The 15,932-nt window shown below is 38.9% G+C and overlaps 1 protein-coding gene and 1 long non-coding RNA gene across 2 annotated transcripts in view; one reads left to right on the plus strand and one right to left on the minus strand.

The window, feature by feature from the left end:
- LOC128778301 (uncharacterized) overlaps positions 1-11,396 on the plus strand; it is a 31,785-nt gene extending 20,389 nt beyond the window's left edge. Inside the window, exon 2 of the long non-coding RNA XR_008423842.1 lies at positions 11,262-11,396. This is a non-coding gene — a long non-coding RNA (uncharacterized LOC128778301). The remainder of the gene's footprint in view (positions 1-11,261) is intronic.
- NLN (neurolysin) overlaps positions 200-15,932 on the minus strand; it is a 102,480-nt gene continuing 86,747 nt past the window's right edge. Inside the window, exons 10-13 of the mRNA XM_019414353.2 lie at positions 14,522-14,708; positions 14,073-14,201; positions 12,455-12,591; positions 200-2,079 (exon numbers count right to left, since the gene is read on the minus strand). Coding sequence (XP_019269898.1) covers positions 1,945-2,079; positions 12,455-12,591; positions 14,073-14,201; positions 14,522-14,708 — 588 coding nt within the window. The 3' untranslated portion in view covers positions 200-1,944. The remainder of the gene's footprint in view (positions 2,080-12,454; positions 12,592-14,072; positions 14,202-14,521; positions 14,709-15,932) is intronic.

Here is a 15,932-nt window from a genome sequence, read left to right on the forward strand (position 1 = left end):
AAAAAAAGAAAAAAAAAAAAAGAAAAAAATTAGTTCTTAGTTTTTAATTATTGTAAAGAGTAAGTATTTAAATTTGTTGCCGTGCTTTGGTAGATTTTAAATATCATATATGGACTCTAAATAAAAAGAACATCATAGCACTTTTGTTTTCTTAGGCATTTCAGCTTAAACATTAAAGTATGAAAGAAATGTGAGTTCATTCTTATGGATAATAATGCAACTTTATTGTGTGCAACCTGTTTCACACCAAGTATTAGTTTTTCCATGTGAAGTAAGTTGAGATTGAAAATGATAAAGTTATTGTTAAGGAGACACATAGAAAGGCAATAGAAAATGCTGAAAAAAGTTTTTGTCTGAAACTGGAAAACAGAACAGTCTGGAAGAAAAAAAAAAGATATGAGAAGAGTACCACAGGTTACCAACACCAAAAAAACTACTTTGTGGGAGAGAAGGGCCAGGCGATTATCTCAGAAGGGAGGGTTGGATTTCATGTGCATTTTTAACGTATTTGCTTGGCAATAATAATCCCGGAATTTTCTTCTGCGTTGTTAGAGCTCTTAACCTTTCCCACTGTCTATAATTTTATTATGCAGCATAATATATATGTTTTTATTTAGCGCAAAGTCCATCTGTCTAATTTTGTCCCTCACCAGCAAAGTCATACCTCAGATACACAGCGGGAACCAACTGGAAGACCTATCAGAGTATATGTGAAGTTTGGATTTTTTAATTAAAAATTTTTTATTATCCTATTTTGGTTTCCTTACTGAGTAGACTCCTAGGGAAAAATAAGTCCTGTGAGTTTACTGGTCTGCTTTAGAAGTACAATTTAGACTCACAGAAATGAAAGTTAAAGAGAGATCCAAAGTTTCGCTTAAAATAAAAATCACCAGACAAGATAGGCTATGAAATCCTCCTCCCTGTGGTTGAGGACACGTAACACTTTGGAGCAGCTGTCCTCAAACACTTCTGTCCAGAACCCACTCCTCTTCTGGAGTTTCTAAACTCTTTCTGCTCCACACCACCTTCAGCTCTCTTCCCTAAAATGCCATTGGTGATATGTATATCTGCAACTTTGGGTGAGATGGTAATAAAGGAGGCAAAGTCCATACCATTTATCAGAAACACAAGAAGAGAAACATATCCTTGGACTTGTTTTAGTGTTCTAATTGGCAAATATGCCAAAGGACTGACAACCTTGTATGCTGTGGTGGAAACGAACCTCTCATGCAAGATCTACAATCCTCTAACGCAACATACAAAAGCAATATACATAGGCCAGTTCAGTTAAAACTCTTACTTTTTTTGGTACTCTGTGACAGGACTTTAGAAAAGATAAATCCCAATGGTGGAACATAATTTAAGTGCGGAGGAAAAGTAGAAATAATGAGGCCTGAAATCCAAAGATAAACGCATTATTGAGGCATATTCCCCTGGCCCTTAGATATGTGGACAAAGAGGTCACACGTTACTGTGAGACAGAGGGTCAAAGGTGACACAGGGCTCCAAGAAAATATTTACCAGAGAAATGTGATGATTCATTTATCAGTCCAGAAATACCAAGTACAAAACTTCAAGATATAAAGAAGGATCAAATTATATAATGTATATGATTCAATTTAAAAATTCTTAGCCCTCTTACATTATGTTATCTAGATTACAATAGTAAAAAATCAAATTACATTCATATGAAACTTGTATAAAAAGAAATCAAATCCATTGTTATGAAATTTTATAGTACAATTATTTTCTGATGGGTCTTTTCTTAGGTCATGGTATTTATAATTCCATTTACATCTGTGTAATTTTTCAAAGTGAAAAACAAAAGACAGTCAATAGAAATCTAAACTTTCATTTGCAAAACTCCATTCAGTTTCCGGGCTAGTAACACATGGTGATGTCGACTTGTCCTCCAGACATGGACTGCTACCAAAGATCCCCAGTTTATGGAGCATGCAGGCCTCTACTCATTAGGAATGCTTTTTGGTTTGGCTCACGTTTCAAGAAATTCTGCAGCATGTCCATGCCGTCCAGAGATCCCCCAGGTTTCAGGATTAGGTTTCTGTATTTCATTCCAACCTAATAAAATAAAACATCACACCTAATAATTCATTGTTAAAGCAATTTCCCAAATCTCTAGATGCAAAAGAAAAAGGAGGAAGGGTGAAGAAAAAGGGACTTTGACTTTACTTTGTCTGGATGTTCTCTTTTGCCTTAACTACAGCTCTATAGAGCTGTACTTATTTATTTTGGTAGCTATGAGAGCTGAAGCTTAAACCTCCAGTCTTCAACGTTCCCCTTTATTACTGTCTTATCTCCTTAGAGTTTCAATGGTGAGCGAACAAACAAAAAATAGCCAATGGAATGTATAACAGATTCCTATTTGGTAGCCCATCTCAAATGCTATTTCAAAAGAGTTAGCAAACCAAGTGTTCAAGAAGGCCACAAATAGGGGATTTGTGTACCTAGAACCAGTGGCATCACCACTGCCAAAATGGCTTCTGCTGTGTTTTTACAAGGGGTTTATAAAAAATGCCTCATCCTTATGGATGGCAGTAGGACAACAGCACATGTCCCAAGTGTAGGTTAAGTTATTTCTGTGGGCTCAGAGCTAGGAATAAGGACCTTTGTAAAGTTTTCCTTGGGGATAAGGTCTGCAACCTTAAAACACAATGTAGTTACTCTGTCTTTATATACATAAACGTAGCAGCAAGTAAAGTGAAGGAAAACGACTGAAATTCAGTATCTGTGTCATTCATTTTTTTCACTTCCTTTTCATCATCCTTTTAGGGATACAAAGCAAGACAATTCAGTGAAAAATAATTCCAAATATACATATAAATAGTTCACAGAGTAACACTTTTAAATTTATATCCATTAAATCGTTTGATCAATATGACTAATAGTCTTTTTGACAAGAATAGCTAGAGAATTTTCAGAGACAAAAGTAACTTTTGACTTACAACAATAATTCTGTTTGGTACAACCATCAGAGATAAGTCTAGTCAAATTGTTAATAAACGAAAACATGAATGAATGAAATTTACCAAGTTAGATACAAAACTATTTTATTCCCTATAGCATCATAAAATAAAAATTTTGGGGTTTATCTTTTTGTTATTAACAGAAATCATCTGCAGTTTATTAATCTTGACAGGTTAACATCAAACTTCCTAGTCTGGGCCCTGATTAGGAGTAAATAATTAGTCAGTTACCTTCTTGTAAAGTCTAGGGTAGCACAGTCCAACAGGAATATAAGACACATAAATAACTTAACATTTTCTAGTAATCAAATTTTAGAAGGTAAAAAAAGTCAAAATGGTGAAACTAATTTTAATAAGATGTTTTAACCATATATCTATGTTACTTCAGCATATGTCAATATAAAAATTACTGAGATTTACTTTCTGTGGTAAGTCATCAAAATCTCGTGTGTGTTTTTCACTTTTCCAGCACAATTTTTTAGTTATGCTAGCCACATTTCAGGTGCTTGACAGCCACAGGGAGCTACCACAGTGGACAGGGGTAGGGCCTAGAACACAATGTGATCTTTAGAAGAGCTTATTGGACAATATTCTAGTATGACAATGAAAAGGCATGTAGTAATCTTGTTGCTTTATCTACAAGTTTTAGATAAATTTTCCTAAAGAGGGTGGGCCTGTAATCACTGATATTCGAATTCCTGAAAACTCTGGTAATGAAGACTTAGAGCTAGATTTATTGTTCTTTAGGGGGGGAAAATGATGTGTAGTTTTTTGCTTGGTCTGTAGCAATCCATTACTGTTATGCTAGCAATTGGGAACCTAAAATGTGAGTGATGGCTGATCCTGCCATAGACATTATTATTCTAAGAAGTAGCAGCTTAGAGCTCTGGAGCCCAAACACAGTCTACCTCCCTTTTCTTTCTTTCATTGCCCCAAATGTCTACATTTGACCAGTGTTAAATCAGTAGGGGGAAAGGGTAGGATGGGGAAGAAAGACAGTGCTCTCCTGGATCTTCACCCCTTTCCCTAAGAAGCCACCATAAAAATAGGGAGAACTGGGGCTCCTGGGTGGCTCAGTCGGTTAAGTGACTGACTATTGATTTTGGCTCAGGTCATGATCTCATGGCTGTGCAATCATCCTGCATCAGGCAGCTCCATACCCAGCATGGGGCCTGCTTGGAATTCATTCTCATTCTCATTCTTTCTGTCGATTTCCCTCTCTCTCTCTCTCTCTCTTCTCCCTCCATACCTCCCTCCCTCTGACCCTCCCCTGCCTGTGCTCTCTCTCTCTAAAAAAATAAACAGACATTTAAAAGAATCTCCCACAATGTGGCTACCTGACAAAATAGTCTCATTTTGTACAGAGAACTGCAGTTCTAGCCAGCAAAGAGATGCAGGTACTTGAGGAGTTGCATGGCGCTGTGAAGAGGCAGCTCAGGGCTCCTCTGACCAGTAAGGTCATCGCGGAGCTTGGGGGGGGGGGGGGGTGTGCAGCTCAACATAGCTCCAGTCCTGTCCCGCTTACAGCTCCAAACAAGTTGATTCAATTTCCTGAATTACAGAGCAATGGTCTTTTAATAGTTTCATTTCCTTCACAATGAAGTTTGGAGAAGAGTTTAAGAGTCATTTTGGTAATAGGATCTTGCTTTTCTTACAAAAAAAAAAAAAAAAGTTAAGTGAATTTTTGTGTTTTAGGAAGGTACCAGCTCTCTGGGTGAGAGAACACTGTCTGGGAGGCATATGCCACAGGTGGAAGGAGTCTTTGCCATAAGTTGTTCTAGTCTGTTTACATAATAAAGAAATTTGAACTGTAAGGAAGGCAGAAAGACAAGTTCTAAGACAACCAGTGAAATTTTTTTATGCTAGAAGAATCCTTCAGGAGGATCTGCACATAGTAAGAGCTTCTATTAACTAGTCTATGAAGGCAAATCAGCATCAGTCACCTGTGTGGTTTTTAAAGTATTTTGGGTTTTTTTTTTACTTATTTGTTTAGAGAGCCAGGGACGGACAGAGAGAGAGAGAGAGGCAGAGAGAGAGAGAGAGAGAGAATGAGCAGGGGAGGAGCAGAGAGAGCGGGAGAGAGAGAATCCTAAGCAGGCTCCCCACTGTCAGCATAGAGCCTGCTGGCAGGACTTGAATCCATGAACTGTGGGATCATGACCTGAGCCAAAATCAAGAGTTGGACGCTTAACCAACTGAACCACCCAGGCACCCCACCTGTGTGGTTTTTAATCCTGGAAGATTAGAGTGTATCTTTTGGCAACTGTGCAAGTCCTCTCTAACAGTGATGTTTCCTAAAGCAAGGTCAGGAGTCTTGGAGTGAGGCCCAAGTTTGAATCTTGGCTTAACCCTCAGCTCTGTGACCACAGGCCTTGGTTTCTTTTCCTGTAAAATAGGAACATGCCTCCCTCACCTAGTTTATGGGGAATTGGGGATGATTTCAGTACACTGCCCTGTCCCTAGTGTAACACATGGCACCCAGGGCCACTCAGTAACCCTCTGTGGTCATCCATTCCTCCTCTCATTTCTGTCCCTCTCACACTGGCCCTCCATTCAGTGTCTCATGTACACAGCAGGGACACAGATGCATTCCTGGTTTGGAGTCTCCTTAAAATTAGTTCTGTTTCCTAATAAAACTAAAAAAAAATACAAGAGACTTCATCTCCATTATTAATAAGAAATAGATTATCTCGTTCAGTAGGAATATTAGGGAGGTGAGACAAGGCACTCATCTAAGAATACATACTCTTTATTTGAGGTAATATTTTAAGAGCAATCACAATGGCCTGAACGAAGGATGCCACCATCTGTAAGTAATGAGAATATGTCTCCTGCTGGGTCTGGCATTTCTGAGGCAGCACATGCAAGCTCCCACTGTCTTCCAATCCTCCCTCCTTCCTACTGTGACTGACTCTGAGGAGGAGAGCCAGTTGTCTCCTTCCTACACTGAGTAACAGGCGTCAGGGAAAAGAGCATCCATCCAACGATAGGTGATGATGATCAGGCACCCAATAGGCTCCCTAGCCAGCTTTAAAAGTGGATGCTGAAACCTTCCACAGCCCATCTGTAAACTCCTTCCCAACAGCACACTCTTTGTTTCCTATGAGGGTGGGGATATCGTGGGTGGAAAAAGAATACCTTGGACAACAACAAAGAAAAAGGGAGAGAGTGAAAGAGTGGTGCTGGTAGTCAGGGAGATGGAAATGAGAACAGTGGGTCGGAATCTGCTTGATTAGAAGAGGCCTTCCGGAAACTGTGAGCAAAGTTTCAATTTGTGAGGACAGAAGGATAGATCTATATTTATGGGGAGGGAGATCACAAAAAAAGAAAAAAAGAAAAAAAAAAAGAAGAGTAGTCTGGGTATTAATATGTATTGGGGGAAGGGGAAATAGATGGGGACAACTACTGTAATTAAATGTAACAGTTTTGAAGTAGAGGACACACAAAAATGAATAAAACAGCTCCAATTACAAGGACTTCATCATCTAGGAGGTAAAATAAAGAAAAAGACAATGTGCAAAGCAGATTATTAGGGTTCTAAGAGAAATACAGAGAAAGGCTGTAAGAACACAAAGGAAGAAAAAGTGCTTCCAGTTGGTTGGGATTCAAGACTTGGAAAGTCTGGTCTTGTAAATATGCAAGAAGATAAGTTGGAAATCAATCCCATTTCTTTCCTTTGTCCCTTAAATCAGGCAAAATCTAAGTCTGTCAAGAAAGGCTGAAGTGTAAGAAAAATCAGCTTTGTGGTGGTAGGTCAAGAGATCCGAAGCAGAAGTTAATCCATTTGTAAGGACCTTCAGAAGGAATTTCATATTCTCCCTTAGCAACACATTGTAGCAGGAATTGGGCTTAGAATTCTGATTGGAGAGCTAGCTTTAGAGTACAAATTCTCTGTGAAGTAATTCTTTTTCATGTTAACCCAAAGTTTGTCATGTTTCTGTGTCTGCTACTGCATGTAAAGATCTAGCTACTTCCTTATGGCATTACAGATTAAAATATAATAGTTGCATTTGACTGTCTTGATTTTCTTGGTATTCCATTCTGCAGAGATACTCAGTTTTATTTTTTCTTCATTGAAGGAAAAACAAAGGTTAGCAATTTCTCTAAATGCAAAAGAGGAGGGAGATAATTCTAGCTTAATAATATAATTGTCTTTGAATCCACCAAGTCTATTACCTCTTAGGAAATTTTCCCACAATGAACTTGCCTTATAAAAAGAAATGGCCCTAGTTAAAATGCCGCCATTTTCTTCAACCCTATGATTAGCTGCTGGATTTTGAAACTACATTTGGTGACGCTGGATATCTTCTTTAAAGAGCTCCTAGAGCTTGCAGGAAAAGTATTATTCCCAAGCAGCTCCCTTCCATAGTTACTTAAGAAATCAGCTGGAGAAGGAAAACATATGTCTGATAATGAGACTTCTCTATATTCTACTAGAAACAAAGATTTTTAGGATATGTTTAATGAACAAATTAAATAATGAAGATAGTCTAACTATTTATAATGAAGAAAAGAGAAAATCACAAATAAAACCAGAAGTAGCAAACTGTGGCTATTATAGGTAATTGGCCAATTCTAACACTTGGATAGAGGCCCTCAAAATAGAATGAAAACCACTGTACCATAAAAATATGCTATTGCTACCTTTGGTATTCAAAAGACTACAGGTTTGGGGTGCCTGGCTGGCTCAGTTGGTAGAGCATCTGACTCTTGATCTTGCAGTTGTGAGTTCAAGCCCCACAATGGGTGTAGATTACTTAAAAAAAAAAAAAAAAAGACTAGGTTTATATTTGACCCTTCCTATTATTGTTTTCCCAGTGAGTAGTGGACTTTCTATAGTTCTGCTTGCTAACATCTGGAATGTTTCTCAAAGCAGACCCTGAGCTTTGCAGGATGGCACGAGGTTATAGAGAGAAGGCCTGGAGATGTTCTTTTGTTGATACCAATGACCAGAACAATAATGTCAACAGTACGTGATCTTTCAGTCTCCAGCCTCTCTACAGATTTTGGGGACTAAGAATAGCAGACACTGATTCCTTGAAGGGCCATCCAGTTATCTTCTCAAAATGATTCAAATACATACTAGGTGAAACTAATGTAACATGATGTGTCAACTACAATTCAATTAAAAAAAAAAAAGGTGTCAACTTTACATCGATATAGTGGCACCAATATGTACTCAATTGTGATGCTTATTAAGAAATCTAAGACACTCTAATCCTCCTTCCTTTCAAGGTGTCCTTTTATTTGCTTGCTTTTGTTGTGGTTTATTACTGAACATTTCTAGAGCCTATTATTTATCCTTGCTAATACAGAATTTTCACAATGGTTTTAGGAAAGAGTCTTTTTACCTCCCTGTACTGGGCAATAATAACTGGTCCCTATCTACCGGAAACTTTGTAATTCTGGAAAATACAGCAGAATTTTAGTGATGAGGGAAAAAACATACGAGGGAGACAGGGAGCCTTGAGACAACAGGGTCTGTGTGATATATTGTGAATGCTCTGATACCCTTGACTTCAAATCAAATTCAGTATTTCTATAAAAATTCTTTCGGGACACCTGGCTGCTCAGTTGGAGAAGCATGTGACTCTTGATCTCGGGGTTATGAGTTTGAGCCCCATTTGGGTACAGAGATTACTAAACATAAATAAATAAATAAATAAATAAATAAATAAATAAATAAATAAATAAATAAATAAATAAACTTAAAAAAATTCTTTCTCTTCATCACAACGTAGCTGTAATGACCAAATATTTTTCTTAGAACAGGACAGCTATTTCAAAGTATTACATTTTAATAAGTGGGTATTTGAATTTTGTAAATCAGGTATTACTTTAGAGCAAACATTTGTAAAACTTAAAAAAAAAAATAAGCGAAACCAAACAAACAGTATACTGTAGAGGGAACAAAATGGCTATTTAAAAAGCTGTTCTAGTCTCTGCCACTGCAGTGAAGAGTGTGAGAGTGGGGTGCAAAGGGATTCTCCTTGGTCACTGGAGCCCAATTCACTACTGTTGTGACAAAAGGGGAGCAAGAAATGCTATAATATCCCAGAATACTTGATAGGGAAGAAAAAGGAAGGGATTAAAGTTAGCTTCATGGCGTAAGATGAATAATATATAGCAAGGTTGAACCCAGAATTTTAGTGAAACTGAAAACGTGTTTTACATTACAAGGCAACAACTCCAAGTTGTTGGGAATCTTGTGTTCTCCAAGTTCACCCCAGGCCCCTGATCTAAAATAAAAGTAGTCTGGCTGCCTGCCAAGCTGTGAAGCTTGAGAGTAAGAGGAAGTACACAGAAGCATAATGGCAGGGATTGCGTCTGCTGGACTTGCAAGTTCCTTGGGGCCGACTGGGATCAGTACATGGGCTGTTACCTTGACAGATGGAAAAGAAGAGGTAACAGCAGAAGGTACTGGAGATGTGGCTGTGTAAGTGGAAACGCAGAGGAGATAAGTGAGGAAGCTTAATTGAAAAAGGTACTGTGGCACTTATGCTAGGAAGCGTCACCAACTTATAAGAGTCAGTAACAGGTCATAATTGCACCTTTATATTAAGTAGACCTGGAGTCTCTATAATCATTGTTTTCTGATTTCTGCAATAATGCATGCTCTGTGTAAAACATAAGGAAAAGCTCCATAAAAATCACAGAAAAATATTTAACAACCACTCATGAAATTATCACTCGAAGCTAAGAATGGACATTTTGATGTACTCTTTTTCTAAACATGCATTTTAAAATAAAAATTTGCATTCTATGGTACAAAATATTTTATAGCCCGATTTTTTTCACTTTGTGTTATAGCTATATTAAACATTCCAGACATAAGAAAAAGCTTGGTGAAATCCTTCCCTCACACTTCCCTCAAGTCCATTCTTTTCTTCAAAAAATGGAAATACCACTTTTGGTTCAGATGATCTAGAAGATTTCATAAGCGAGTAGCCAGCCTTGTGACTAGGGCCTTTAAGAATGGTAAGATTGAAGGTGTATCTGGGTGGCTCAGTCAGTTAAGCATCTGACTTTTGATATCAGCTCAGGTCATGATCTCACGGTTTGTGAGATCAAGCCCCATGTGGGGCTCTGTGCTGACAGTGTGGAGCCTGCTTGGGATTCTCCATCTCCTTCTCTCTGCCCCACCCCTGCTCGTGCATGCTGCCTCTCTCAAAACAAATAAATAAACTTAAAAGAATGTTAAAATTTTTAAGAGGTAGAGACAAGAAAGTCACACCTTTTAGGTGGAAGAAATAGAATGATCATATTTGTGAAGGTGCAAAGACCTATGGGAACACATAAATCTGGCTGACACGTTGAATTCTGGGAAGTAAGGAAGACATGTGATGGCTAAGCTAAGGACTGTGAACAAGGAGAGGAAAGCAAGAAACAGGAAGTAAAAACAAAAGGGTAGGTGAGGGCCTTTGGAAGTTGGCGACTGGGTCATCAGTGGTCACTCGAGAGAGAGTAATTTTCTAGTTCCATTGGTGGAGGCAAAATAGAGGTTTGCATGGACCGCTCCTTACACAAGAAATTAGGCTGTGAAAGGAAGGAGAACTGAGTAATAGCAACAGGGTTACCAGAGGCAGTAGCAATAATCCCAGTTTTTGCCAAGATATATTAAGGCTTGGTGTTAGACACATCTTTCAGACAGAGGGAAAGAAGGTGAATACTGAAGTATAGAAAGAGAACAAAAATGACATATTTAGTTTTGATGACCATAATTTTCTTAGTGGAGAGGAGAGAGGTTTTGAGACTCGGGGGATCTCAATAAGGGAAGTGGGACAGGACAGCAGAGTAACAATGGGTGTCCACTACAGGTTGGACAGCACGATTTTATAGTGGGACATGTTAATGGAGTCACACAATCTTCCCCGGAAAGCTCTGAATCCCAAGGGCACCATCTCTAAGTGAGATGGTAGAGGAATCCAGGGCTGGGTACTTGGCTAAGGGTCATACAGAAGTCAAGACATATATGAGAACAGTCAGTAGCTGACCATTGTAATAGGTTGGCCAGGGAATGGAAGGAGACTTACAGTGACCTAATAGCCTGGGTAGGGTAGGATGGAAGAAGGAATGATTGGGAAGGTTAGTGTAGATAATGTAGGCACCCTGGAGGTGTTTTGTTTTTTGTTTTGTTTTGTTTTGTTTTGTTTTGTTTTGTTTTGTTTTGTTTTGCAGGGGGGGTGGGAAGAAGGGGATGGTGGGCTAAATTACAGCTATGTGGGGCGCCTGGATGGCTCAGTTGGTTGGGCAGTTGGGCATCCGACTTCGGCTCAGGTCATGGTCTCAGGGATTGTGAGTTTGAGCCCTGCATTGGGCTCTGTGCTGACAGCTCAGAGCCTGGAGCCTGCTTCAGATTCTGTGTCTCCCTCTCTCTCTGCCCCTCCCCTGCTTGTGTTCTCACTCCGTCTCTCTCAGAAACAAATAAACATTAAAAAAAAAATTATAGGGGCGCCTGGGTGGCTCAGTCGGTTGAGCAGCTGACTTCGGCTCAGGTCATGATCTCACAGCTCGAAGGCTCGTGAGTTCGAGCCCCACGTCAGGCTCTGTGCTGACAGCTCAGAGCCTGGAGCCTGCTTCGGATTCTGTGTCTCCCTCTCTCTCTGCCCTCCCCTGCTCATGTTCTGTCTCTCTCTCTCAAAAAAATAAAATAAACATTTAAAAAAAAATTATAGCAATGAATTTCAGTATATGTGTGTGAGGCACTATGCAATCCAGAAACATAAAGTTGGGGGGAAGAAATTGGTTGGCTGAAATAAGCACAGAGAACCTGAATTTGGTAACTTGCTCTTCTAATTTCTGAATCAAATAGAATGAGAAGCACACTGAAAAATGCATCAGGCCTGGAAATAATCTGACAGCTGAGTCTTCAACAAGAGTGGAGACTAGGGAACTATAACTCAGGAAGGTTTGGCTGGTAGCCACCTGGCAGTCAATTCACTGTACACAGAAAGGAATGGCTCAGGTTAATGAAGCAGCCTAAATTACTTAAAGGCATTTCGGTTACAAACTATGTAGGAGGTGGGGTATGCCAGTCACAGAGAAAGGGTACCTCCCATAGAAAATGTATAAAGAAACTTTGTAGAGAATGTGAAAACATACCTAGACCATTAACATCAAGAAAGAGTTTACCTTTCTTTCCCAACCTCCTATAAAACTAAAGCATTGTATGGCACATGTCAAAACTAGCAGCTATAAATGCTCAAATGCATAAACAAAGCTTTGAATTTTAATTATGCAATATATTGGAATGTTAATAAGCAAGAAAATGTGGTAGGTTTTTTTTTTTTAACTTACAGAATTAGAGTTAATCACTTGTGCACTGCAACTTAATGATGGATGATTTGAGAAGATTCAAGATTTTCGAGTTGAAAGCTGTTACCAAATCTCTTACGCTAAAATTTGGGTGTAATAAATATTTTACACTGGGAACGACAAAATTAACAAAAGGAGAAAAGAAAATACAATACCTCTGGATTCATTATCCCTTCTTTTTTAAAACAGCTGTAAAACATATCCATGGAAAATACTTCACTCCAAAGATATCCATAATATTGGCCATCATATCCCCCTGCCAAATGTCCGAAAGTAGCTGGCATATTTGTGCCTTTAAAGAAAGATACATTTCAATCAATGTGATGGCCAATGTTAATTATCAGGTTATCAGCTGGCTAAGGTTTCCCTCTGGGGAGTCCGGAGACTGGAGAGTGACAGTCTCCAGCAACAAGCAGGATCTTACCTGCAGTACTCCCTGGGTTTACATGTGCCCTTGGCCAAGATGTTTACAAACTTCTCTGCTATGATGACTCAACTTCAGAGCTGGTTTCGGCCCTAAGTTCTGGAATGTCTAACAATAGTTTCAGAGGCTTTGTCCACACCCATCAGATAGCTCAGTATTTCAGGACTACTCAGTCCTTTCTAATCCTTTAGACACATATGTGTCTTATAGATACTCTAATAGTAAGCCCACTCTTTGTCACACAGCTTTGCATCTAAAATGTGTCAGAACGGCACTTACTTTAGGTTCATAATTACTGAAGAACTCTTTATTTAAAAAACTAAAAAGGTTTTGCCAACTCAATCTACCTCTAGGGCTATTTTTAAAAAGGATTTTTTCAGGGTGCCTGGTGGCTCAGTCAGTTTAAGCGTCCGACTCTTGATTTAGGCTCAGGTCATGATCTCACCATTTGTGAGATGGAGCCCCATGTCTTAGATTCTGATAGTGTGGAGACTGCTTGGGATTCTCTTTCCCTCAGTCTCTGCCCCTCCCCACCCCCACTTTCTCTCTCTCTCTCTCTCTCTCTCTCTCTCTTTCTTCAAATAAATAAATAAACTTAACAAAAATAAAAAGGATTTTGTCAAATTGGTCTCAGGGACAAAACTGTTGTATAGTCTACTATAAACAGATCACAAAAGTAAGTGAGGAGCCTGGATTGACTCCATTGGACTCTTCTGACCTTTATTATCACTATCAATGTGACAGATTCATTTAAATAACAACTTCCTTGGTGGAAAAAAGTCACCTTGCCAACTATGTATACATGAACAACTACATGTTGGCTTAAAATATATAAATACAAATGTAAACACAGTCACGTGTGTACCTGCCCACCTACCCACATGAATCTCATAAATACTGGGCTAGAAAAGGCTAGCTGGAATTCCTTAACTGATCTCAGAACCAAAATCAGAAACAAGGTACAAGTTTGTACTTCTCTCTAAAACTTCCCCGTTTGCCAATTTCTCAGTGAAATCACTAGGAAGTCAGGGCACACGTACGGAGGGAGGAGCCAGGTGGCTGTTGCCAAATGCGAATGGCTTTCTCTGCTCTGGGGTGGAGGCCAATTGCTCATTCTTGATTACACTAAAATGCTGCAAAGCTGGAGCCACCTTTCCTTTAAACACACTTGGACAGGAAAGTCATACGGACATAGTAAGCTTATCAGAAAGCCATGGCCTGATTATAGAAATCAGAAACAAATATACATTAGGTAAGCTGCCTGACAAACCCTATGTTTCCTGGCAGTGTTAGGAGGATACCCTGTACTTCACTGAAGAAAATGAATTCAGGTCATAGTGCTTACATACCTGGAGTTGCCGCGACACCTAAAATCTCTGTGCAATATTTGGCATATTCACTTGCAGCATCCAGCGACGTGTTGGTATGGAGAGACTGATCAACTTTGCTCAAAACAATCTGGCGTAAGGTCAGAAGACCTAATAGCATAAGAATGTTTGGGCATGTTTTGGAGAAGAGAGAACTACGTGTTCTAATATCACAAGATCAAAGATTTAAAAACCTGACGCCTATAGTACATATTACAAAATGGGATACCTCATTTAAGATTTAAAAGAAGATGTATTTTTTTTTTCTTGGACACATTCCCAGGATATTTAGCAGTCTCCCCTCCCCATATTAGCACTCTTAGGGTAATACCATGATTACAAGGGAAATAAGTTCTATAGAACAAGAAGCCAGCCATTGTCTATTAAAGCAATTCTAATGTATTTTCCTTTTCTAAAATTACAAGTCATACCTGTGTTGACCAGTCTGGAAGCAACAAGTTTTTCAAGCAGATCATCCATAATAGGACTTCCATCTTTATAATGTTTTGACAATCTTCGGAGGGAATCGATGTCCCATACCCAATTCTCAAGCATTTGTGATGGCACCTCTACAAAGTCAGTTTCCACATTTGTTCCACTAAATCGAGCAAAATCAGTCTAGAAAATAAACATAAAGGTCTTTTTTAAAAGCACTGAATGAAAACTACCTATGTGATGAATCATAATTAAGACTCTGTAAAACTTGAGTCAGAATCAGAGTCAACTACCTGTTTGAATAAAGGGTTAGGATAACTTCAAATTTAAATAAAAACAAAACACAGTACCAAGCAGCCTGAAAAATAACCCCCAAGTACTCTATGTTAAAGTAATATTTCATTCTTTTAAATCATAGACAAACTTGGAACAATCATCAGGAAATCATAAATGAAAAAAAAAATCAGACTGAGTTAAAACAAGCCATAAGCTTTGGAAGTAAAAATATTAAAAAAAATTTTTTCCATTAAAAATGAATAGATTTAATGGGGCGCCTGGGTGGCTCAGTCGGTTAAGCAGCTGACTTCAGCTCAGGTCATGATCTCGCGGTCCGTGAGTTCGAGCCCCGCGTCGGGCTCTGTGCTGACAGCTCAGAGCCTGGAGCCTGTTTCAGATTCTGTGTCTCCCTCTCTCTCTGACCCTCCCCCGTTCATCCTCTGTCTCTCTGTGTCTCCAAAATAAATAAACGTTAAAAAAAAAAAAAAAAAAAAAAGAATAGATTTAAGACAGTCTCTCCCTACTTATCTATTTCATGTGCTTCATTTTGTTTATTCAAAACATGCCTTTCTGGAGCACTCATCACTCTATTGTTTAACTATTAAAGTTAAAAAAGTTTTTTTTAATGTTTATTTATTTTTGAGAGAGAGATAGACAGAGTGTGAGCAGGGGAGGGGCAGAGAGAGAGGGAGACACAGAATCTGAAGTAGGCTCCAGGCTCCAAGCTGTCAGCATAGAGCCCGATGCAGGGCCTTGAGATCATGACCTGAGCCAAAGTCAGATGCTCAACCAACTGAGCCACCCAGGTGCTCCTTAACTATTCAAGTTTTAATCAAAATCAAAGAGTTAAATTACAACACTGCAGATACCCTTTGCATGTTATATTTTGTGTTCTGAACTTTAAATACGTGATTCTAAGATAACTATGTTGCAGAAAGCCTGGTTGTACCTCTCAGGGTAGAAGAGGTTAAAACAAGAAGCCACTTCAGGGGGAGGTATAAGTGTGGATCAGTTGGCAAGAGGGTAATTTAAATGCAGGGAGAGCTTTCTGGACAAACAAAGCATATACTCAGAAGTTAAAGCATCCCTTGGAAAAATAAAGGACTTACTCTCAGGGTGTGGTCTAAAAGT

Source organism: Panthera pardus, unplaced genomic scaffold, assembly GCF_024362965.1.
Source record: "Panthera pardus isolate Hobbes unplaced genomic scaffold, ASM2436296v1 HiC_scaffold_2, whole genome shotgun sequence".
In the NCBI taxonomy this organism is placed as follows: Eukaryota; Metazoa; Chordata; class Mammalia; order Carnivora; family Felidae; genus Panthera; species Panthera pardus.